Consider the following 25,933-nt stretch of genomic DNA (forward strand, 5'->3'; position numbering starts at 1 on the left):
TCAGGAAACCCAAGGAGCAAACTAAGCAGGCGAAATCAGAAAGCACTGAAAAGCTACTGATAAAGATGCTGTTTATATTTTGTCTGTCACTCACCTCAAAGTGCCATGTATAGTGCTCTTTCATTCCATTTCTCTCCAAAAACCCCAATCTTTCCCCTCTTTTCAGTGGAGAATGTTTTATTTTGGTCCCCATTTTCAAGCAAAGTAGAATCAGTGTCTCGCTTTCTCAGAATAGTACATTTTGCAATTTTTTTCCTTCCTCTTTACTGTGGTGTGAAGTCTCCTAAATTCAGATTTTCTTTGTTTTGTAACAAATTTCTCAATTTCTCTTTTTGGCTTCTCCAGTTGTAGCTAACTACTGCCACACATGGAGTTCCTGCTTCAACTTTTTCATTGAATAAAATGTGCTATATTGTCTAAACTCCTTGTCTTCTCTCATGAATTGGGTAATGTGCTGAATCATAGATTACTGCTTATTTCTATGCTTGCCATGAGAACTCCTTGTGCTACTTTCCGCAAGGATTATCAATTGCTTATTTGAGTGTCACCAAGAATAATTTAATTGTATTGATCAATTACGGATTAGTCCATTAGGGAGCTTTTATGGTTGAGGATGGATCTATCCTATCCAAGTTCAACATTTTAACTGCTGCAAAGACTGAAGACTTCATCTATATACTACTAACACTCTTGTCCTCTTTCACTAGCTGAAATGGTAAATAATATGGTAACTATTTTTTAAATCCAGATACCTCAAATGGGCTAATTTACACATTACATCCACAATTTGTTACCTAAGTTTCCCAAGGTATTTGGTACCTAAGTTTCCCACATTTGGGGAAGTTATAGCTGCTTCAGTGCTCCTGGTGGCTACTGTGGTCATGTGATCTTCATTTTCAATATTATCCCAGTCACTTTAGAAATTCCTTGCTCCCTCCTCCACCCAGCAGCAGTTACTCTCCTGCCTGCAGGGAAGGGAAGATTTTGATGCTCCCTGCCAGATTCCTAAAGAGAAATTCAATGGGGAAGTTGGCAGGAAGCCGGAAATCATTCCTGTTTCCACTGCTTTTTCCCTGCTCCTGAATCATTATTTTTATGTTTAGATAAGGAAATATAGCTGAAATGATGACTCAACAGAGCACAGGTTGTCTGGTCAATGAAGAAAATTCAGGATTTAATTGTATGCTTAGGAATATGCAGGGAAAACTTAATTACTGTAGTCCTACTTCAAGACTAATTGTAAAGTTAAAATTTTTTTTACAGGGTCCCTTTTTCCAAGCTGGAGGAAACAGTCAGATACTAGGCAGCTGCTGTGGAAAGGAGGTTCAATTGGTTTATTTCCCAAGGACAGAGATTTGGTCTTGGGGGCAGCTAACAACTGGACGATGAGGTTTTTATAGAATTTTGACCCTTTGTGTTAGCTATATGAAGGAAACATATATATCTGTCTGATGGGTGCTGTTATGGTTGGAAGAAATTGTTATTGACTTGAACACTGAATGAAAATTCAATGGTGAGGAAAGTAAGGTTCCACATTTAGGCAAGAAAAACCAAATGCACAGATACAGAATAGGTGTATATTAATAGAAATTCAGTAGTAACTACGAGAGGGGTCTTGAAGTCCTAATGGGCAATCACTTAAATATAAGCCAGCAGTGTGCTGCAGCTGCCAAAACAACCCAACACAATCCTAGGCTGCATTAACAGAGGGATAGAATCAAGATCACTTTAAATGTTAGTACCACTTTATAATGCCTTGGTAAAGCCACACTTGAAATATTGCATCCAGTTTTGGTCCCCGTGATATAAGAAAGATGAGATTGAGGAAAGAGTGCAGAGAAAAGCAACAAAAATGATTAGGGAACTGGATGCTAAAATATATGAATGGTGCAGGAGCTGGAGGCTAAAACATATGAATGGTGCAGGAATTTGGTATATCTAGTTTAATGAAAGGACTAGTGGGTGACCTGATAGCAGTGTTCCAATGTATGCCACAAGGGTGGGGGGTAGTCAGTCATTCTCCAAAGCACCTGAAAGCACCAGATGGAAATCAATCAAGGAGAGAACCAACCTAGAACAATTAATCAATGGAACAACTTACCTCCAGAAGTTGTGGCTGCTCCAACACTGGAGCTTTTTAAAAAGAGACTGGACAGTCACTTGTATGAAATGGTATAGTTTCCTGCTTAAGCATAGGGTTGGACTAGAAGACCTCCAAGGTCCCTTCCAACTCTTTATTCTGTTATTTTTTATATCAGTACATTTTCTTTTTGTTGTGAATGTGGTTTTCATAGTTGCCCCTCATGGGTATGGGAAGTATGAGCATAGGTGTTTTGTCTTTTTAATTTGGTTTTGCGTGGGCAGTCAGCTTCTGTCCATCTTTAGTTCTTTGCATTGCTGGCTTCCATCTTCAAAGATTGTTGGCTGCATTGCATCTCCTCTGATGGATGGAAGCTCTGTTTTTTTGGAGTGGACTTTTCTAGGCTAAAAAAACGGGGATGAGAGATTCAGGGAGAGACAGGGGATTTTTTTTTTTCATTCTTATGGAGGATTTCTTATTCTTTGGGGATTTTTATTTCTAATTCTAATTCTTTTTATTCTTCTATATAGAGAACACTTCTATAGCAACAACAGTTACAAATCTACTTTAGCATTTAACTCTAATGTAATCTGTTCTTATCCCATGGTATCCATCACCTGAGAATTAATATAGGATGCCTTATACTTGAATAGGAGTTCAATAGCCATTCCTATACAAAGTTTTCCTCCTCTGAATTGATTTATCCCAGATACTTATGATTATTTTTTAACAAAAAATCCATATGAATGTTTTTAAAACATTCTAACTGCTTTTCTAAATCTGTCAGAAACAAACCCTTTTTCCCTTTGCCTGCTTGAAATGACTGGCCCAACACACACACACACTTTATTTGATGGAGAGAAGCGAGTCCTAAAAAAAATAAACACAAAATATTTCCGGTCATGACAAGACTTCGTATTTCAAACAGCCTTTCCCCCCGCCCCAACTTTTTAAAAACAACTTCAAAATATCTACTTCCAGAGGATCAGGACCTCTGCACCCACCGCACAGCCTGTTCTTCGTAAACGCAAACTCTCCCCAGCCGCGTTTTCTTTCCCGAACCGCCTCAATGTCATAATAAATCCCTTTAAAAAAAATCCACAGCCCATTGCAATCAATCACAACCCAACCGAGATGGAAAAAAGACGCGCTTCTCTCTCCTTCGCCTCCTCCTCGTAATTAATAGCGGGGCAGGCATGGCAGCTCCTCCTCCTCCTCCTCACCCACCGCCGCCGCCCTGCCCGCTCGGGCTCCTCCGCCTCATGGGCCGCGGCCGCTGCTGCTGCCGCCGCCGCCGCCGCCCGCCTTCCCCAGCCGCCCCGCCACCTCCTCCACCGCCGCCGCCGCCGCCGCCTCGCTCGGGCCTCCTCCTGGCCGCCGCCCTCGTCGTCCTCTCCAGCGGCTCCGGCGGCCGCCCCCTCCTCCTGCTGCAGGCGGCCCCTCCCCGGCAGCCGCCTCCGCGCAAAATGGCGGCCGGAGCCGGGCCCGTCGGAAGCGGCGGGGGCTGCGGCAGCCTCTCCTCCAACGCATCGGCGCCGTCGCCCCCTCAGGCCGGCAACGGGCCGCCCCCGCAGCCCTCGCCGCTCCCCGCTTCGCCTGCGGCCGCGCCGCCACCGCCCTCCTCCTGCTCCAACAGCGGCGACGGGCCTCTGCTGCTGCTCTCGCCGCCTCAGGCAGCGCTGCCGTCCCCGCCTCTCGCCGTTGCTTCGCCTCAGGCCTCCTCCTCCTCCTCCGGGCCTACGCATAACCACGGAGCGGGAGGAAGGGGCAGCACCAACCCGCTGCCGGTGGCGGCCAGCGGGGCGGGGGCGGGGGCGGCGGCGGCTGCTGCTGCTTCGCCTTCGTGCCCGGCCTCTTCTTCGCCTTCGCCGCCGCCGCCCGGGCCGCGAGAGCCGGCCTACAACTGGCAGGCGACGAAGCCAACGGTGCAGGAGCGCTTCTCCTTTCTGTTCAACAACGAGGTGCTCAGCGACGTCCACTTCTTGGTGGGCAAAGGCCGCGCCGGCGCCCAGCGCATCCCCGCCCACAGGTCGGAGAAGGGGGCTTTTTTAATTGAGGGGGGTTGTCTGTTTCTGAGGAAGGGGTTCTTGTGGGGGGGTTGGCGGAAAGAAATGGGGGAGTCGGGTATTTTTCCTTGGGGAGGGTGTTTGGGAATTGGAAAGGGAGGAGGAAGAGGGTGCAGAGCCCTCCCCACCTCAAGGAGGAGAAAGATAAAAGATGGAGGTCCTGTCCTTGGAGCTAAGAATAAAGTAGCTATCAGTAGGACTGTACGCAGTATGTAGGGAAGGGAGAGGTGTGTAGAGGCCCTGGAGGTGTTATGGGGGGGATGTCAGTCATTGGAGGTGAAATTTAGACCTTTAGAGGTGAAATTGAGGCCGTTCCTACAGTGGGAAGGGGCCATTGAGATCATGGAGTCCACCCTCCTGCTCAGTGCAAAAATAGCCAGTTAAAGCATCCCCAAGGGACGGCTGGTTTGCTCCTGCTTGAAGCTTCCAGCAAAAGGGATTTCCCCTCTCTTGTCCTCCAACTGATGCTAGAGGAAGGAACAGGGGTGGCAGATTTGGGATGAAGAGTAAGGGGCTTGGGGGAGATTGGAATGAATGAGGTAGGATGGTTAGAGGTTGAAGAAAGGGGCTGGCATCAGGGTGTGGAGAGGTGGGGAAAAACTAGAAGAGAGAGGTTTTTGCAGACAAAATAGCTTTGGAAAGGCTGTTTTCCGTTGTGTGGCTTGTTGGTGGGACTGGGTTGAGGGCATGAGGATTGTGCCCAATAGGGTGCAGGAGTTCAGAAGTCAGGCAAAACACAGTTAAATTTGGCCTGGCTTTCACAAATAAAAGTCGGGGGCCTTTTAAAATGCAGAGTTCGGATACACCGTGGGGTTGCTGATTTGTCTGTGCAATATCACAACTGAACTGAAGAGGCCATGGACCATTTTTTTGCTTAATGCACCCATGGGCAAGACTTAAAATAATACGTTACCTAGAAGGGATGGTTCAGTTGGAAACTCCAGGGTGGACTTGGTCTACAACAATTCCAAGGGATGGGCTATGTCTGGCTTGTTTGTTTGCAGCCAGTGATCAAGCACTAAGTTGGTGCCAGTCTGTGCTGGGTTTGCCTGAGGTTAATTTGCTGGTAGGGGTGGGGATGTGGTCTGATTGTATTGTTTGATTTAATAATACAGAACTATTAAATAACATGTTCCTGACTTGAAGTTAGGAAAGATTTATTAGCCTGTATTGCTGTGAAATCTTATACCGATGTGAATTAATTTCAGTAAGTTTGCAGCATCACATATTTCCTCAACATGTACACACATTAACGTGTTGCTATAATTCTGAAATCATGCTACTAAATAGAGCCTTTGTACTCCTTAAGAATGGAATCTTGACCAGGAGTGCAGTGCATCTCATGACACTTTCGTACAACAGAGCTGATGGTTGCTAAGAGTTAGGGGAGCAATTGTAAAATGAAAGGTTTCTGTTTAAAACCCTCTTTATGCATGTTAAGATACCAAACAGGACATTTTTCCTGAAGCTGAATTGCACACAGCTTTACAGAATTAAAGACTAATACTTACATGACAGTAACATTTTTCCAGAATATGAACAGTTTTTAAACCAGGCTTGGGCAGGTAGTCCTCAACTTACGACCGCAATTGAGCCCCAAATTTATGTTGCTAAGTGAGAAATTTGTTAAGTGAGTTTTTCCCCATTTTACGACTTTTCTTGCCACATTTGTTAAGTGATTCACTGCAGTTGTTAAATTAGTGACGCGGTTGTTAAGTGAATCTGGTTTCCCCATTGACTTGGCTTATCAGAAGGTTGCAAAAGGGGATCACCTTTTGCATCCGTCATAAATGAAAGTCAGCTGTCAAGCATCAGAATGTAAATCACATGACCGTGGGGATGCTGCAACGGTCGTAAGTGTGAAAAATGGTCATAATTCACTTTTTTCAGTGATGTTGTAACTGAACGATCACTAAGTGAACTGTTGTAAGTCAAGGACTACCTGTACTCATTTTTGCATCATGAGGCCAATAACGTGTTTGTCTCCCATACTTTGTTCTTGATATTTTTTTTCCTATAGCAAAACAGCTTTTGATAAAAGGCCCTGAATTTGGTGTTAAGGATTTAGAAGAGAAAACCTTAACACACTTGTAAAAAAACATTTATTGTCAGAAGTTAAAAAAGTCTTTGAACTGTCCCCTCCCCCTCCTTTTAACAGCCTTCTGATCTTGAGTCCAGCCTTCTGATTCTGGAGAAACCCATCTCCACTTATAAAATACAATGTTTCCTTAAAGTCAATAGATCATTGACAGGCAGGAAGTGGAATTTAGCACCTCTGCCTGGCCAAGAACATCCCTGCTGATATAAAGAAGGTAACAATCAGAATACTGTGTTTCCTCTAACCATAAAAGCTCTATTTCCTGCTTTCTCGTGGTCATGAGAACATATGGCTCAACAGCCAAAGAATGTATACAAACCTTGCTGACATGCCAGTCCGTTTGCCAGCTGTCCCAGAAACAAGCTTTGTACTATTTCTGACCCAAATAAAATAGAGAAACTTCTTCCCAAGTGGCTGGTTTTTGCTCCTTCTTTCCTCGGAGAGAGGAACCCAGGGAGATTTCTCGCAACATATATACCATATAAACTAACTTTAAGCCACTTTATTTAGACACTGTGTGCTCTAACCACCATGGTTAAAGTATCCACTTTTATTTCAGCCTGTGTGACTGATGTCCTGAAATCTGATTGAATGAATTTTCAGCATCATTCTCAGTATCATTTATGTAAATCTGGGGGAATGAAACAGGGTGCTAACTATGGAATAAAAATAGATGAAAGATTGAAAACGGAATCCAGTCAAGTGAGGCTTTTCTTGTTTGTGTTTTCATATGTCAGGTTTGTGCTGGCTGTGGGCAGCGCGGTCTTTGATGCAATGTTCAATGGCGGGATGGCTACAACCTCCACGGAGATAGAATTACCTGATGTAGAGCCTGCTGCTTTCTTAGCTTTGCTGAAGTAAGCCTGCTTTTATGCAAGTTAAGTGATTTCCCCCCCTCCACACCCCAACCTTTCTGCAATAGGGTTGGTGCAGTGCTATCCTGGGCATCACTTTTAATTTAAATACATATTTTAAAAAGGGTCTTTATAGTTCTTTTAGGAAGACATGCGGTGTCCCAGATGGCAATTCTGTATTTTTAGAGCTTTTAAAACTGGTTTCCTTCCCCCTCCTCAGCCCCAGTATTTATGCTTCTCTCTCTCTGATTTTTCATATACCCCCCTTTTTTTTAGCCTGGATCAGATTAATTTCTTTTGGCTTGCATGCTTTTAAAATGCATATCTTAAATGTTGGGGCTTGAATCTTAAAATATCAGGAGTACTGTATTGAAAGATTTCCCCCTTCTTCCTCATTTCTACTTCTACTTCCAGGCCCGATATCACATTTATTTTACCCTCAAAACTTGGCAATATAACATCTGTTTCTCTTTGTCAAGCTAGAGGTCTTATAAGTGTGGGTTCCATTCACGTATAGTTTATAAGCCCTTCATAAAGATATGGGAAAGAAAACTGGTGAGTCACAATCCCAAAATTGTACCGTTATGATCAGCCTGGTATTGCAATTTAATTAACTGCTAGATATATCTGGATCTGATCGTCTCATGTGTCCTGTCAGAAAGGCAGGCAATGTAATGGATATTGAATTAAGTATTAAAAACCCCCAAATGTAAACATTTTTAAACAAATGCAGGTTTTCAGATTTGTCAGAGTAATGTTTGGAGACAGGGATTAGAATATTTTGGCTGCAAAAGTCACTGACTGGCTTGGTTTTAAAATCTGCAAATCAAAGTCAGAAGTGTAATAAATAAAAATATGTACCTCATATGCCAGTGTGCTGCCCAGGGCAGCATACTATGTCTAAAGAGTTCCAATTTTAAAAATATTGCTCCTAGTCCTCATGGATTTACAGATGAGATTAATAGTTGTTGTTTTTTTAAAAACAAACAAACAAACAAACCTGTTATTGAATTGGTACACAATGGGAATTCACCTTTTAATTAGACAATAGAAGGACCGTCTGCACAACAACTAATAATCTGACATTTCTGATATATTTTCTCCAGTAAATAATGTGGCTTTTGAGCGGGATAATATTTTTTCTTCTCCTCCCTCTCCATTTTTCCTCTTAGGTTTCTTTATTCAGATGAAGTTCAGATTGGGCCAGAGACTGTGATGACGACTCTTTACACTGCAAAAAAATACGCAGTCCCTGCCCTTGAGGCTCACTGTGTAGAGTTTCTGAAGAAAAATCTCAGAGCAGATAATGCCTTCATGCTTTTAACCCAGGTATGTTTGAACATCTTTGCCTCTCAACTAGCCTTTCCTGTTGAAAGTTCTTGGTGTGAGCTGAGGAGGATGCTAGCACCGGCTACAGGTAGTCCTCGACTTATGACCATTTGTTTTGAGAACTTTTTGAAGTTACGACAGCACTGAAAAAACCTGACTTATGTTCGCACTTATGTCATTGCATCCCCATGGTCACATGTTTGAAATTTGTCAACTGGCCATATTGTTATGAAGTTGCAGCTTCTTGGGATCGTGTGATCGCCATTTGTGACCTTCCCAGGGGATTTCTGCAAGCACAATCAGTGGGAAGCCAGATTCATTTAATGACCGTGTGATTTGCTGAACAACAACAGCAAAAAGATTTTAAAATTGGATCTGACTGGACTTAACAATTACATTACTTAATGACAGATGTTCCAGACCTAACTGGTCATAAGTCAAGGATTACTTGTAGTTCCTCACCTTCTCTGATCAATTTTCTTGCAAAGCTATCAGTTTTCATCTGCTGCTGGGACAGATCCTTATGAACCTCCATGGTAAAGCCTAGAGACTTTCATGACTTCTGGTTAAAGTTAAAAACTGAGGAGAAAGCAAACAGATCCACCAAGTTAGTGGTGCCTTAGTACTTGCTAGCATCAGTGGAGTGCATGTGGAGCCCGCAGTGTGTATCCAAGTGAAAGGACTTTTTCTGGTGTTGCTTGCAAACCATGGGATGCAGTTGAGGCAGAATTAAAATTCAACCTAAGAATGGGCCTACTTTCGTGTCTTATTTGGTTCTATGAATTGATGCCAATGATTTTAACATTTAAATATGGATCTATGTGTCCATTTTAATAATTTGTTTTCCTTTTATTTGTTGCACATGGCCTCAGTAACATTTGCAATCCTAAGGTGTACAGTTGGCTGAAATAATAATTTGCAAACCGCCACAAATATATTTGCAAACCACAGACAAAGTGGTGAAGTCCTTAAGGAAACTGTAGCTCACATGGCTTGGATGTCATGACACCATCAGATTTAATTTAACCCAATCCCAAATGCATAAACTATGACGTATGGTTGGTTACCACTTCATATGAATTTTGTAGAAATGTATATTTGTATGACATTTTTATCCCATCCTTTTGTGCATACAGAGCATTTATGTGTATGAATCTTCACCCTCCTACAAAGTAGGGAATGGAATGGGGTTAAAAAGTCCTGAAGTTAACACACTCCACCATGTGCTCCTTCCATTTATTGTTACTGGTTGATGGCTATTTCTTAGGCAAGACTCTTCGATGAGCCCCAGTTGGCCAGCCTTTGCTTGGAAAACATAGATAAAAACACCTCGGATGCCATCAATGCGGAAGGCTTCACTGATATTGACCTGGGTAAGCTTTTCTCAGAATTGAAAGATGTTCCAATAGTTTGTGCTAGTTTTCTTTTGCTTGGGTGCTTCTCCTGTCCTCTGAGCTGACAGAATTAATAGAGGTGTCCTTCTGTGTGCTTCTCAAGGTACGCCCAGCTGTAAGATAAGCAGTTTAAATTAAGGCCTGTTAAAACCTCTATTTAGGTTCTTGTCCCTGCCACTGTCAAGTAAAATTAGAATAGATTATGCAAAACTGTTAGCCCGTTTAGTTTGTCTTATTTATGCAGGTTGCAGATGTCAGTTGTATTTCTAGTGCAGTTTAAAGGAAGTTTATTCAGCTCTTCAGTTTGATAGCTCTTGGAATTGTTTACAGACAGACGAAACGTTGAAGAAAATAACAAAGTCATTCAGGTGCCAGTCCTTAAAGTTACTGCATTGAAGGGATGGGTGTGAATGTTTACAATTTAGGTGCAGCCTTCTGCTACCATCTCAGGAAACAAATGAGGGTTTTTGTGCTGTGGAAGGTCTTTTTAAAAGTTCAGCAGAACCTTCCCTTAGATGAAACCTAAGAGATTCTGAGTAGAGATTCAAGCATTAATCTGCGAAATAGAGACAAATATTATCCTATGCATGACCGCTTTTCCACACGTATTAGGTTAAGGAAAAATAATGTTATCCATGGAAAATTGACCTGTTAAGAAAAGTTCTTATTTAGCTTGACTTGTGAAACATAAGTTTCTTTGTAGAGGGATTTTTTTAAATTTCTGTATAGAGGGGCATATAATAATCATATGATGAGTCCTTTTTCCTGAAGTGGAGCAAACGAAATGCCTTCCTCTTGAGTAGCATTTGAACATTGACCAAGTCAGTCTCAGTGTCATCCCCCGCCGTGCTTTTGTGTCAAGCGGTGGACAAAGAGGGCATTTGGTCCTAGCTGCTCACCAGCAGCACATGATGTTACAAAATGCGTTGTCTTGCTACTTTTTCTATGGGGAAAGTTGCCAGCAAAAAAAGGCAGATTTCTTGGGTTAAATTCCCCCAAGCTCTGTAGAACAACAGGGCGGTATATGTAGGGAGCAAGAAGCTTCTGGAAGGAAGGTAACAGTTGCAGCAACTTGCCATCATTATCTCTGGGTGATTGATGTGGATTGCCTCTCCCCACACCTCTTGCCAGTTTGTCATCTGGAAGGTTGATATGCAAACAGTTGGGAGGGTCCTGTTTCTCTGGGAGAATCAGTGGGATGACTTGCCTCCCGGCAAAGTTGTGGATGCTCCAACACTGGAGGTTTTGAAGAAGAGATTGGATACTCCTTTGTCTGGAATGGTATAGGGTTTCCTGCTTGAGCAAGATGTTGGGACTAGATGACCTCCAAGGACCCTTCCAATTCTGTTATTCTGATCTCTTCAAATTGCCTTGGGGTTCTGCTTGTGATTTCCCTCCAGGCCTCCTCTGGCCAGTGTGCTGTACTCTTTATCTTGGCTCTCCTGTAGGTGTGTTTTTCTAAAAAGTGCGCTAGGGTCCAATGAGGCCTGGCAGGTGCCTGTATAAAGGACTGATTCTCCGGGATTCTCTATAAAGTGGAGGTGTGGAGCGCTTCCCGAGCTGGTAGTTCAGTCTATTAAGTATTTGAAGTTAGGAGATTTTCAACACTGGCTCGTTTCGATAGAGAGTGAAAACATTAAGCCCCTCCCCACCCCCCAATGTTTATCTTTATCCCCAAATAGCTATGAGTGATGAATCTTGCTGGTGGTGACACTCTCTTTGTCTGATAGACACCTTGGTGGCAGTTTTGGAGCGAGACAGCCTTGGCATCCGGGAGGTGCGCCTCTTCAACGCAGTGGTCAGGTGGTCAGAGGCTGAGTGCCAGCGGCAACAGTTGCAGGTGATACCAGAGAACAAGCGGAAAGCTTTGGGCAAAGCTCTTTCCCTCATTCGCTTCCCTTTGATGACAATCGAGGAATTTGCTGCAGGTATTTGAGGACTGTTTCTCAAAAGTAGGGTTTTAAATCTACAGAGATCTGGTGGGTTAATAGCTTTATGCCATTGAGGGCATTTATGTATTTGTATAGATTTCTCTGCTCCTTTGTTTTGATCCTGATTCCCTGTCCTTACCAGCTCCTTACGGCCAAAATAAAACAAAAATAAAATAATAATGGCAGTTTAGGTAACAGGGCGGTCTGTACGTCCTACTTACCACACCAAATATTCCTGTTTGCTTCTAATAGGGATGTGTTCATTCTGCACTAGAAGGCAGGTGGCGAAGAGACAGTTGTAACCAAACTATGAATGCCTGCCTTCCTATAGACCCACAGTTACCCAGATGAAACAAAGTCACACTTTCTGCCTTGCAATTTATGCTGTGAGCCCTTGCATTTTTATCTAAATCTGAACATCCACTTCCCTGCATCCATCTGATGATCCCTCATCTCTGGAGCAGCCTCCAGATATTTAGATCACCTCTCCTGCTCCCCATAGCACCCTCCTTACCTATGCTGTGCGTTTTGCAACTCCCTTGCGTCCTTGTGCATCCTCCCTGACCCCCACGGCCCCTCTCATGCACCCCCTCACCCCCCTCATACCTTCTCAGCTTCATCCCTCTTCCATGGTGCTGCCCCATGCCTCTTGGGGACCCAGCCATTTCCCTGCCTGTGGGCCTGGGACTGACTGGCCGACGTTTCTACAGGCTTTGGTTATGGGAAGGAACTTGCCTCAGCTAACAGCTGTGGGATTCAGTCCACAGTAGCGACTGGAGCTGCAGGGATTGCCATGGTTATGACCGCATCGCTTAGCCATATAAATCCCAATCCCAACTGCTGTCATGAGTCGAGGACTACCTGATCCTAAAGAGAGAGCTGGTTTCTGGAAGGAAAAGCAAGGAAAGAAAATGTATCTCAGTGAAAGCAATGATCCTCCCACTACGGTTGTCAGAGTTCCTTTCTGCTTTCTGCAGGGCCAGCTCAGTCAGGGATCCTCACGGACCGGGAGGTGGTTAGCCTGTTCCTTCATTTCACCGTCAACCCCAAACCCCGGGTAGAGTTCATCGACCGCCCTCGCTGCTGCCTGAGAGGGAAGGAATGCAGCATCAACCGTTTTCAGCAGGTGGAAAGCCGCTGGGGGTACAGTGGGACCAGCGACCGGATCAGGTATGCTTTCCAGCGCTGCTGTATTGACCAAGCACATCTTTCATGTGTTTATTCACCAAACAAAAATTGCCCATTTAAATGAGCAAAACGGAAAAAATTAAAATGTGACAGGGACGATTAGGCACCTCACACATTGCCCCCCTCAGAGACCTCTTAAACACGGGGTGAAGTCCCCCAAAGTTAAGTTAGACTAAAATTGTGAAAGTTAGTAGCTGAGACAACTGAATCGGATAAAATATTTCAGACTTTGACGACTCTGTTATAAAAATCAAACTTTCTGCAATTGAGTTTAAAATAGTAGCTTTACCTTAGTTTAAAGGGATTGTTTGCCCTTGTTATATTACAATTAAAACCAAAGTCATTTATAGGTATAAAATGTTACTATGTACATATTTCTTTGGGCAATACCTAAATTGGACCGCAAGTTTTAAACTATCCAAACTAAGAATTTCAAGCTATCACTGGGTTCCCGGGTGGGGAAGTTTTGTGGTCCATCCAACCGTCTTGGGAAATTTTGGAATAACTTCTGATTATCCAAATCTGATGCAATGAATAGTAGCAGCCTGTCATATAAGCAGATCTGGACATCTGAATTGCATACATTAACAGAAATGACAGTGCCCCTGTGTGGAAGGGGCAGGGAAGAAAGGGAGGGAAGAAGCTTTGGGAAGAATTTCCATGTTTTGCTTTTGAATGAATTCCCAGAATTCAGAAAGTAGGTGAGGCTGGGACAAAAGTGGACACAAACTAGGTGAAAAGTAATTAAATTAAAAAGTTAAAATTTTGGAACCTCTATGATTTGAGCAAGGAAATACAATCCTGGGAATGTCATTGAAGCCCAAAGGCAGACAAATGAAGCTAGCTTCAGATGATGGACTCCAGTGGTGGGATAGAGCTAAGAAGGAGACAATTACTGATTCATAGATGCAAAGGTTCAGGTGTACCTCCCCTCTGGGGGATCTGCCTTCCATACAATTAATGTCTCATCTACATCCCAGTTAATGCCCCATCTATACCAGGGGTGTCCAACCTTGGCAACTTTAAGATTTGCAGACTTCAGCTCCCAGAATTCCCCAGCTGATGGAGGGAATTCTGGGAGTTGGAAGTTCTTAAAGTTGCCAGGGTTGGACACCCCTGTTCTCTATGATACTTTGTGCAAGAGTTTAAACTAAGACGAGTGTGTCACCCAATCTGGCCATGATATGTCGATTTTTTACTCTGGTAACAATAAGTGGATCAATAATGCCAACAGATTTTATTGTTGGCTTGCAGTGGAACAGCCTGAAACGGATGCTAATCAGTTTATTCATCTTTACTTCCTGTACTGGAGTAAAGGAAAGTCTTCCTTTAGGTCCTTCTGGGAAACAAAACAAATGGTAATCAGATGCATAAAGTAACAAGCATCTGGCACCACTTCAAAGGTTTGTTCCCAGGTTTTTGTTTCCATTCCATTAATTTTTATTTGAAACAATGGTATGCAAATCTGGATTGGGGGCTATTGCTGACTTGCTAAGTTATTTTCAACTCTCAGGTTTTGGAAGTGTTTGGGTATTCAAAGTAAGGAGGCTGTCTCCCAGAGGACAAAGAAGAAAGAAGGGGAAAAAAAATTATAACTGGAGTAGCCTCTTTTCTTTCACATTGATTTGGTCTCTCAATTTTTTTTTATTTTTTATTTTTTGCAAACTCTGCAGGTTCTCCGTCAACAAGCGGATATTTATAGTTGGATTTGGGTTGTATGGCTCGATCCATGGCCCCACAGATTACCAAGTAAATATACAGGTAGGTAACTTTCTGGATTTGATTTGCCTGAGTGGTTTGTGAAGCAACACGAGGTAATACACAGGTACATCATTTCCTCCAGTGATGGCAAACCTTTTGGACCCCACGCAGGTCAAAAAAATTGGAAAATGTCTTACTTGACTGCTGGCATGTCACATCCCCAAACACAAGTGGAACAATCCTTTACATATTAATATGTAAAACAGTCCAATTATGGGTATTGCATTAACAGGTTGCATTAACAGAGGGGTAGAATCAAGATCACGTGAAGTGTTAATACCCTTTTATAATGCCTTGGTAAGGCCACACTTGGAATGCTTCATCCAGTTTTGGTTACCATGATGTAAAAAAGACGTTGAGACCAGTGATGGGATTCAATTGTTTTTACTACCGGTTCTGTGGGCGTGGCTTGGTGGGCATGGCAGGGGAAGGATATGTAAAATCTCCATTCAGAGGTGGGATTTGCCAGTTCTCCGAACAACTCCAAATTTCCGCTACCGGTTCTCTAGAACTGGTCAGAACCTGCTGAATACCCACCTCTGGTTGAGACTCTAGAAAGAGTGCAGGGAAGAGCAACAAAGATGATTAGGGGACTGGAGGCCAATACATATGAGGAACAGTTGCTGGAATTGGGTATGTCTAATTTAATTAAAAGAAGGACTGGGGTGACATGATAGCAGGGTTTCAGTATCTCAGGGGCTGCCACAAAGAAGAGGGAGTCAAGCTATTCTCCAAAGCTCCTGAGGGTAGGACAAGGAGCAACAGATGGAAACTAATCAAGGAGAGAAGCAACTTAGAACTAAGGAGAAATTTCCTGACAGAACAATTAATCAGTGGAACACCTTGCCTCAAGAAGTTGTAAATTCTCCAACACTGGACGTTTTTAAGAAGAGATTGGACAACCACTGGTCTGAAATGGTAGAGGGTTTCCTGCTTAGGCAGGGGGTTGGACTAGAAGACCTCCAAGGTCCCTTCCAACTCTGTTATTCTGTTTGTGTTCCCCAGAACAAGCACACCCATTCTCATGTGGCCTTCCCAGCCTCTGAAAATTATGGAGCATGCTTTTGAAAACAGTTGTGAATGGGTGTTGGTGAACATTGGTGTGCCATCCAAAATATTGTGGTGTGTCAACTTTGACTCTGGTGTCATAGGCTTTGCCATCTCTGCCCCAGGCCTCGTTATCAGAAAGGAACATTGCTGTTTTTCTTATAAGCAAAGTTAGACGTCTTCCATTAATGTATATTGGAAATGTTTTAAAAACCCATATGTTCCCCAAAAATAATAATTACATTTTCCATTTTCTGTCCCTTTTCCTTCCACCTTTTCAGATAATTCACACAGACAGCAACACCATCCTGGGCCAAAACGACACTGGATTTAGCTGCGACGGATCCTCCAATACTTTCCGGGTGATGTTTAAGGAGCCCGTGGAGATCCTGCCCACTGTCAGCTACACAGCCTGTGCCACGCTGAAGGTGCTCGGAGCCTCGGAAGAGGGAATATTCTTGAGAGAGCAACTCCGGAGCTTTTTCTGAATTTGCTTTGCTTGGTGGGGAGAAAGCAAGGAACAGCTCAGGAGGCGGATTTTAAGATTTGCTAGTTATTGTGCCCTGTTTGTAGTCCTGAATGTCCCTGGGTGGGGGCCCTTCATGATGGTGAGAGGGTGTAAGCAGAGAACCTGGGTGACTGGTTATTCTTGTAAGGTACAGGCAGTCCTCGACTTACAACCATTTGTTTAGTGACTGAAGTTACAACAGCACTGAAAAAGTAACTTATGACCATGTTTCACATGACGGTCGCAGCATCCCTATGGTCACATGATCAAAATTCAGATTGTTGGTAACTGCCTCATATTTATGACGGTTACAGTGTCCCGGGGTCATGCGATCACCTTTTGGCGACCTTCTGACAAGTCAATGGGGAAGCCAGATTCACTTTACAGTTGTGTTACTAACTTAACAACTGCAGTGATCCACTTAACAAGAAAGCAAGAAAGATTGTAAACTGCAGCAAAGCACATGGAACAACTCTCTCGCATAGCAACAGAAATTTTAGGCTCCGTTGTCATAAGTCAAGGACTGCCTATATTCTTTTGGGTGGGGCTACCTTGGGACTCTGAGAGGAAAAGCAGAAATGCAATAATTGAAAATAAACCACTGGCTGCGGGCACTTGAGGGGGTTGGGTTGCTCTTGCCCGCTGTAACCCGTAAGCGTCATGGGGCTGGTCCAAGCTCAGTGGATCAGCCTCCTGACTAAACGAAGGCCCTCTTACAACTTCATTTTTCAATGCTTCATATATAGGGACCGGACTCTCACTATGGAACCAAAGGATTGCGGAAGGTGGTCCACGAGTCACCAACCACGGGGACAAAGACCTGTTTTACTTTCTGCTATGCTGCCGGCAACAACAACGGCACCTCGGTGGAAGATGGACAGATCCCAGAGATCATCTTCTACACATAGCAGGCGCTGCTGGAAATTCTGCCATCGGGCAGGCTCGGCGCTCCCTTCCCGCCCACCCCCCACCCCCACCTGAGACCGCCAGCTTGTTCTGCCACCGTGAAAGGATGGGCTCCCCCTTCGGCAGACCCAGGATTGGGCAAGCACTCCCAGATCGCACGTCCTCTACATCTAGATGCATGTCGGCCTTGCTGGACTGAGGCTGGCAATCTCTCCTGTTTGTGTTGGCAATCTGGCTGGGTGAATTCCTTGCACTGAATGTAGCTGCTTTTACATCTAGTCACTCTCCTGGAGGAAACCTAACCCTCATGCGAAGTGAGCCCCCCCCCCCCAACCACCACCACCAAAGAGATTTCCCCCTCCCCACGTTTCTGGCAGGCAGGCAGGCGGGTGACTAAGGCGTCTTAGATGGTGGTATATCAGCGGAGCAGTAGGGCTTTGTTCCTGTTGCCCTTGTCCCCTTCCAGTTGTGTAGCAGGACAAATGACTTGTTCTCTTTGGGGTAATTGTATACACAGCCTGAAGGTGGTGGGGGGGGGGTGTTGAGCCTTTTGCATGGCAAGCAGCATTTCAAGACAATCCTTGACCCTGAGAAAATAACAGAGCTAAAACAAGCTGATCAACTGACCTCCCAGTTCAGTGTTTCTCAAACGGGGCCCTTTTAAGAGGTTTGGACTTCAATTCTGGGAGTCGAAGTCCAAACCTCTTAAAAGGGCCCTGTTTGAGAAACACTTGCAGTGTGTGTGTGTGTGTGTGTGTGTGTGTGTGTGTGTGTGTTTGCTGGCTTTCAAGGGAAAGTAAAGTGTGAATTTACTTTAGTGACCTGATCTGACCCGATATGTCAGATTAGGACCCTGATCATATCCAGAATGCAGATGATAAAGGCAGCCCTGCTCGGTGAGGATAACGCAGACTTATTAGGGAGGCTAATATACTTGGAGGATGATATCAGGAAAGGCTGCCTCAAGGTCCACTTGAGGCAACTTTTTCTACTTGCGTGAGGTTGCTGAAGACTCAGCAGCAGATTGTGGGTCTCCCTCAGAACAGCCTTGGCCACGAGCAGTTTGCAACCCTGTGTACTTGATTGTTGTAATTAAGAGATGCATCTAAATTTCTGGCCTTTTATCCTCAGAAAGTTTCTGCTGCTGCTAATATAGTGCAACTTAACAATGCATTTTCGATTCTTGTTACCCTAGTGACAGGCTGGTGCTGTGGTTAGTTTGTGTTTGTATGCGTGTGTGTATTTCCCCTTAAAACAGGGAGAAACCTCCCCGTCTCTTAAGCCATTTTTTGCAGAAATCTAATTCAGAGAGAGATTTCAGGAATTTTTTCAGGAGGAAAAATGCCTTTTTACGTTCATGAATTCTTAAAAGCTAGAATATGGTTCTTTTGGGGCGGGCAGAAAAGGCATGTTACCATTGTTCAGATGCATTTAGGATGCCTCTAGGCAACACCAGCTGCGCTTCGACTGAGCGTAACTTGGACTAACTGTACGTGGCAGTCCCTGACTAAAAAGGGACTTTTAAGGTTCTTGGCCAGGTGTTGCTTTATTTACTAGTGCTTGGTTCCTCTTCCTATTAGTAAGTCACAGCTGTCAGTGTGCTATTGATGCTACTTTTCTACATCAGTTCCTTTGGGAAAATTGCAATACGAAGCAAGCAACCCTAGAAAGTATTTGAGGGCGCTATTCAGATAAGCGTCCCTCCTCATCCTAAAAATATGACGGGGTTGGGTACTGGGTCAGGTTTTTATTCTGGTGGGAGGGTAAACTAAATCCTGGTGTGATGATCTACAAATCAATTTATCCATTGTTATGGCAAAATTATCCACATCCATGATTGTTTTGGTCAAGGATTTGGTGTGATTCTTTGCACCCAAACTGTATACATGCCCTTCTCCAGAGTAAATAATGAATAGGCAAGAAAGCAGTTCAATTATCTGAGAAACAGTTCCTCATGCTAAATATTTGTGCAGTTTCTCTATGATAGAAACATGCGTTGTGGTACGTTTTGTTTCTCAGTGGAAATGCACTGACTTGCTTTCTCCAACCTGGTGCATTCTTGAGGTGCTGCGCTGCAACTTCCATCTGGCCATTACTTTGGGAATCCTGCTTTCAAATATGACCCCTTGAATTTTTCCTGATGGCATTAAGACCCTGTTTGGTTTCACCAAAGTTGAGTCCATTTTCCTTTGATTCTAACAGAGTATTTGACCATAAAGTCTTCAACTGGGACAGAATCTTTAATCAGGAAAAAAAAAGGGTTACCCTGGATTGTTCGTTTGTTTGCCACTGTCAGTAGGTGTGTTTTCCTTTGAAACTACTTGTCTGGAAATAGAGATTATTCCACAGAGGTCCTTGAGCCTTATGTCACGCGAATCTGTTTTTGAATCTCCTTTGTATATTGTTAATCACTGTATACTGTGTGTACATTTCTATTCCGGCCAGTATATAGAATGGAATCATTCTCCAGTTACTAGCTCTCCATCAGCAGACAGTAGAGAAAATATGCACATCAGTGATTTTGGTCAAGAGCCTTATTCAATACCCACACATTAGTTCATAGGGCTCTAAATTTTTTAGCTTTCTTTCCTGTGGGGATTCTCAACAGCCCCTTATCTTCTCCTGCACTACTGGTTCATTTTTCAGAAAACTGTTTTTCAGCAATGTGCTAATCTGTTTTTCTGTAGATGAAAAATAATCATTGAATACGGTTCTAAAAAGGCCTACTTAAAAATAGTTTTGAGGTAGTTTGCAACTCTTGACAGCAGGCTACTTTAAGTTGGATGGTTGAAAGCACTTCAGTCATCCTTTGGAATCACTTTGGTGGGAGTGTAAGTCTCCGATTGTTGTATAAAATTTGTTTATTAAAATGTCACCAACTGAAGGGAAAGTTCAGTTGAAGTTCTTGGAGCCTGATGCACATTCTAGCATTTGCAAATTACTCTTGCAAATTAATCTTGGCCAAGAGTAAACTTCCAATAGTGTCACCGACTGCTCATGCGATGCTATACAATAACTGTATCAGAAACTATTATTCAGCATTTCACCACCTCTCCTTCCTTTCTGTTTGTAAATAGCAAGTGAATAAAGGCAGCAGAGTTGTCCTTAAGTATTTGTGTGTGTGTATGTATGTGTATGAGACACGAGAGAACGGGCACCCACAGCCAATAGTTTAAACTGTAGTTTGAATATGGTTTGAATATGGTTTGAGTGTAGGAGAGACCTGTTTTGATGAAGCATTGGCCACCTGCAACAGAAAAGCTGTGGCAGTTAGACAGCATCGGCATAATGGACCAAGTATCAGACACAGAATCTAACAGCTGCTTCTGTTCTTGAAACTATTTTTGGATCAGTAGGTTGGAATCCAGACATCTGCTTATCTACTTCTGTGAAGCTGAACCATCAGTTTGTTTTGATGCCCAGATTTTCTTGAGTTTGTAAGTTAGGTAGGAAATCTCTTTAGATGAGGGCTCATTGTAGGCAGTTACTGGGTTTCCCTAGTTTGAGTTCAGGAGGGTCATTTTTGACAAGGAATGTTGGCAAGGAGAGCTGCATCCTCTGGCACATAGATGCATGTTTGACAATACTCTTGCCAAAGAGTAACAAGAGTGTTGGAGCAGAAACAGCTGGCAATTGGGTCAAATGCTCTTGCCGTTTCATTTGGGAAGAAAAGGCATGAAACGTGTGAAGAAGGCTCCTATCAGAAGGATGCATCATCTCTGCTAGTATGTTCTGGAACATGGTGGCCTAGACCAAAATGAGATTGTCATTATCATGCAAGCCATCATGTTGCGGGATAAGATGGTTTATTTGCTTGTGAACCCAGCAATTCGGGGTGTGTGTGTGTGTGTGGAAAAGCTAAGTTTAGGGTGAAACATTTGGACGAGTCCCAACTTGGATGTGACATACCATAGTTATTCATGAGTGGGTGGGTTGTACATTTGTTGGTAGTGAGTAAAGAGAAAGGAACTGAATCTTTTTTAAGTGCTGGGAATGAGGGAGAAAAGGAGGATGCTCATCTCATGCTCAGAGATTTCTGGGATGCATCCATTTAAGGAAAACGGAGAGCACCATTTCACAACTTCAGCACCTTTAAGATGGGTGTGGAATTCTGGGATTTGGAGTCCTCCCATCTTAAGGGCACAGAGGTTGAAAAAGACTGTTCTACACACTAGATGCTTTCTCTCTGCACCACTGCAGGCAGTCCTTGGCTTTCAGTTACATTGCAACTCTTTGAAGTTACAATGGACTTACCTGGGAGGGGAGGGGTAACCAATGACCAAGATCAGATGATCATTTCCACCCCTTGGTCATGTGACTGCACTTCAGGCGCTTGGCAACTTAGCCCAACATTTACAGTTGTTTGCAGCATTCTAGGGGTTCTCTTAAAGACTGCCACATTCATTAAGGACCACCCCAAAATGCTTCATAAAATTGGTTCAATCACAAGATAAACCTGCTTCATGACTATGGCAGGCTCCATTACGGTCGTAACTTGAGGACTACCTGTACAGCACCATTTACTTTTCCAAAAGAAGTCACTGAAAATTATTTCCACTTCAAGACAAAACATCTCTAAACCAAAACGCGAGGAAACATTTTTGCAGAATTTATTTTTTAAGGTTTTTTTTTAAATTTTTAGTTTTTCAGGTTTTTTTTTTCCTGTTTTTATTTTATTTTTTTAAAAAGCCCTAACTTCTATGGCTTCAAAGAAGCTTCAAGAGAAACTTATACACCATAACCTGTGTACACTTTTTTTTTAAAGCAGTAACTAAATTTGCAATGCCACAATCTCTCTTCTGCTTTGGAGCTACACCAGTACAAATCTCATTTCTATTCAGACTTGAAATTACCTTTTTCTTTTGTTACATAATTAAAAAACAAAACAACCACACAATTAAGTCTGCAAAATTCATTTTGATGCAAATCAGACAACATGGGCCAAAACATACACCTGATAAGACCAGAGAGCTTGGAAGGCCAACTACAACCCTCACTGATTTTTTTTGTTTTCTATCATTTGAGTTGTCCCTTAAAACTTTTGTCACATTCAAAAAGAAAAAAAAGAAAAAAAACGAATCCACATTGCAACTGGTAGTCCAAGCACACTCATGCACTCTACATAAACGTTTTAATTTTTTAAAAATTTCTTTTACACCTTCCTGGGATTGGAACTATATAATTTTTTTTCCAGCACAATGCTTAAGGCTGTATTCTGTTTTTTTCTCTTTGCATTGTTTGGGAATCAAACTCAAACGCTGCACATATCTAAGCAATCCTATTTTAATGGAAGTTGCCCAAATCAAGAATTTTCCCTAGGACCTCCTGTATTCTTGTGATTCTAGCATGGCAGAGGCACTGCTTGTTAACAAAGTTTATAAACTAAGATCAATAAAGTGAGATCATGTTCTGAGTTTAAGTCCCTGCTTTCCTTTTTTTTTTTAAATCTATTTCAAATGGCCACAAAAACATTCATTCAAACAGGGCAAAGAAATTCATATCCACCTTGAAAAAAAGCACAAAGAATTAAGTGCCAGCTTTCGCAATAAACGGTTGGGTGGGAGGTTCCACACCCAACCCCGAAAGGAAGGGGTTCAAATCTTAAAACCCACATTGGGGTGGGAGGTTGGGGGGGAGGTTTAAATCTAGTTCTAGAAAGTGAACATCTTCAAGGCTATAAGGTGAGGAGGCAGTAACCCTCTCATAATTAGGAGGGGGTGAACGAAGTCCAATAGATATGATTTAGCACTAATGATGAGGTGTGTGGCGAATTTTTAAAGTTGCACTCCTTTGGTCTGTAGCAGTAACCCACTCATCCAAGAATGCTCTTTAGTTTAGCAGAGACCAAAGTATTTATTCCCCCACCCCACCCCCAGTACTAACCCTGCCACCATTTCCCCAGCAGGCCACATCCCGACATTCCAAGTGCTGTAATTACCACACGGAGTGAAAGACAAAATATTTTGAAGCAACACAGGGCCAATTGTCTCATCCCTTGGTATAAAAATATATCTAAAGAAGTAACGAAGCTGCACTGCTATTGTCACAAGGCTATGAAGCAGCTCAGACAGGTGTAGCTTTGATGGCCGCAGACCAGCTGTTTCGTTTTGACTTGGTCAACTGGAAGGGAGAAGCGTGTACGTTCAATCCAGGCATATGGGCCGCAGCATACCCAGGCACAACTTTTGTCTAAGGCCGGGGTAGACGTGTTAAGCTAGTGATGGAATACAAAGGGATAAAAGCATGAAAGCCAGACCAGACGCAGGCCTCATTCTAAAGTCATCTCCCTTCCCTGGCAAGGTAGATTTTGGCTTGGCTTCGATGTTTTTCGTAACAGGCCTGCAAAGCCTTTTGCTCATTTCCGTACTAATAAAACAGTCCTATATCGGTGGTTCTGCAGGAGCCGATTGCAAGCCATCACCCAAATGGGAAGCTGCAAATACAGACAGCTGTTTGGGTTTTTGAGAAAGAACAGACCAAAACAACAAAAGAGTGGATTGTCCTTGCACAAAGCTTCATCAGTGGGCCTCCTTCTCTCCACCCAAATGGAAGTTTGCTTCCACCTATTTAATTTCAAATGAAATTGGCAAGTACCCAGGGGCTGTGAGGGCCACCATATGGAACGATCTCACCTAGTGATCCTGTCCATGTAGGTTTTCACTTTGGTCATGAAAAAGGTCCCCTTCGTCTCCACAGTTCTCTATAACAATGGACGTTGGCTTTGGGGTTTATGTTTGGCAGGCTGCCGTTCCTGAGATCCAAGACTTTTGCCCTTTAATTCTCTCCCACCTGGGAGTGGGTAGAACTTAATTAACATTTTAAAAAAATATCTAAAATTGGATCATTTTTCAAGACACAGATGTTGCTGGTATTGCTACAAAAAAAAGTGCACTGAGAAATGAGGAAGTGTGTGAATTATTCCCCAGCCTCCCTCCCCCTGCACGATACAATTATTTTTGCCTCTCATGTGATTTGGGGTATGGGGACAACACTTCCCTAAAGGATGTCACCAAAGAGTAATTTGGCAGGGCTGGGGAAAATAAACAGGGTGGGGGGAGGAAAACAAGGAGACACGGGGGGGGGCGGGAACAAGGGGACATCTTTAAAACTCAAAGCAGAACAAAAAAAAATAATAAGCAAAATCATTTGCATCGCTATGACAGGAAAGGCGTAGGGGGTGAGGGAGATGCTGTGGCATGGAGGCCAAAGATCGCCATTTTTAAATTAACTTAAAGAGAGACTGAAGCAAACAACAGAGAAGAAGAAGAAGAAGAAATACGTGCAGGGCTGTTCTCAGAATCATCACTTTGCTTCTTCTAAAGGTAAACAAGTAGAATTGATTCCCATTTTCTGTTTTTGTTTTGTTCCAAAAGCTATTTGAGGAGCTCCAAAGAGGGGTGGAGGACAAATAAACTGACAAATGGAAGGGAAGGAGAATTGCTGCATAAATATTAATGCTGTTTTTTCTCTCTCTCTGTGGACCAGGAGGAAGAGGAGGATAGTTGAGCAAGAAGTCCAACGTGCTTTTTCTGCCAGTGCCTGCCCTAACCCTCCACTTGCATCTCCTGGGAATAAGGGAAAAGGGGGAAAAAACGGACCGGGGAAGCCCCTACCCCCAGGTGCCAGCTAGGACAGTCAAAGTCGCCTATGTCCCTACCCACCAATAAAACTGGAGTGGGAGAGCCGGTGGGGGAAACAGAGCCCCCTTCTATTCCATCAAGATCCATTATCCTCAGCCAGGAAGTCAGAGGAGAGTGGGGGAAACGCAGTCCCGAGAGGATCCTGGCTTCGACCAACAGGGATATTTCACTTGTGGCGCTGGATTGTTTTCCTCTTCCTCCTCTTAAAGAAACAGCAGCACCTAGGGAGAAAGGGTATCCATGTTATATTCCTTTGTATTATTATTTAAATGAAAGGAGATGGCATTTTCAGTTTGTAAAGTGTTAAGTTGAAAATGATACTTTATTGGGAGTTTATAAGGCTTTTATACTTGATAAGGTGGTGAACATAATACCTAACATTCCTTCCTCCTATTTACCACACAGAACAACCCAGTGAGGTGGGTTGTACTGAAGCAGACGGAGTGGCCCGAAGTCACCCAGCTGGCTTTCATACCTAACGTAGGACAAGAATTCACAATCTTGTGGTGACTGACCCCAACTCACCAGCCAGCTTTCATGCCTAAGGTGACACTAGAACTCAGACTCTTGGTTTCTAGCCTGGTGCCTTAATCACTAGGCTACACTGTCTCCCTGACAGTCTGACATTCTAGGTATGCAGAGACAGAAAATCCAAGGTATAGAGACAGACAGAGAAAATCTATTTTTCATGGGCTTCGGCTCTATCGGACATAGGAAGTCCTGATAACCCTCCAGTCAGTAACTCACAGAACAAAATGATTAGTTGGCCAGGGGAAATTAGCCCCAAATCAGACTGAGGTCCAAGCCAACATCTTGTGAGCTAATTGAGTGGGGCAATTAACTTAGCTTGCAACCAAGTTATCAATTGACGCTTATTAAGACAGCCTATGACCATTGAGAAAGTGACCTTTTGACAGATAACTGAGAATGTGGCTTCCTGAGTGATTTTAGATCAAAATATTTCAGGTAGTAAGTGATGGAAAAGCTGCTCTCTACTGGCAGACAGGAGGTGAGGCTGGTTGGATTGTATAAGCTTCAAAACTTCACCATGTTTTCTGCTCATGAACCTGCCACATCGGTCGTAACAGAGCCAGGATGGCTTCTAGCTGGCTGTCATAATTCCAAGGCAGA

At 43.3% G+C, this 25,933-nt stretch overlaps 2 protein-coding genes across 9 annotated transcripts in view; one reads left to right on the forward strand and one right to left on the reverse strand.

The window, feature by feature from the left end:
• The first annotated feature begins 3,342 nt into the window (after positions 1-3,342).
• Positions 3,343-22,601, forward strand: BTBD2 (BTB domain containing 2). The gene is made up of 9 exons (XM_026698968.2): positions 3,343-4,109; positions 6,982-7,101; positions 8,271-8,427; positions 9,695-9,800; positions 11,552-11,749; positions 12,730-12,922; positions 14,614-14,701; positions 16,030-16,176; positions 17,003-22,601. The coding sequence occupies exons 1-9, from the start codon at positions 3,343-3,345 to the stop codon at positions 17,162-17,164; spliced, it is 1,938 nt and encodes a 645-aa protein (XP_026554753.2). The 3' UTR covers positions 17,165-22,601.
• CSNK1G2 (casein kinase 1 gamma 2) overlaps positions 21,761-25,933 on the reverse strand; it is a 108,913-nt gene continuing 104,740 nt past the window's right edge. For all 8 annotated transcript variants that reach the window (XM_087922748.1, XM_026698969.2, XM_087922746.1 and 5 more), the window contains one exon: positions 21,761-25,023. In XM_087922748.1, coding sequence (XP_087778874.1) covers positions 24,969-25,023 — 55 coding nt within the window. In that variant the 3' untranslated portion in view covers positions 21,761-24,968. The remainder of the gene's footprint in view (positions 25,024-25,933) is intronic.

The sequence above is a fragment of the Pseudonaja textilis genome, chromosome 1, assembly GCF_049901715.1.
Source record: "Pseudonaja textilis isolate UNSWEBS1 chromosome 1, rPseTex1.2, whole genome shotgun sequence".
In the NCBI taxonomy this organism is placed as follows: Eukaryota; Metazoa; Chordata; class Lepidosauria; order Squamata; family Elapidae; genus Pseudonaja; species Pseudonaja textilis.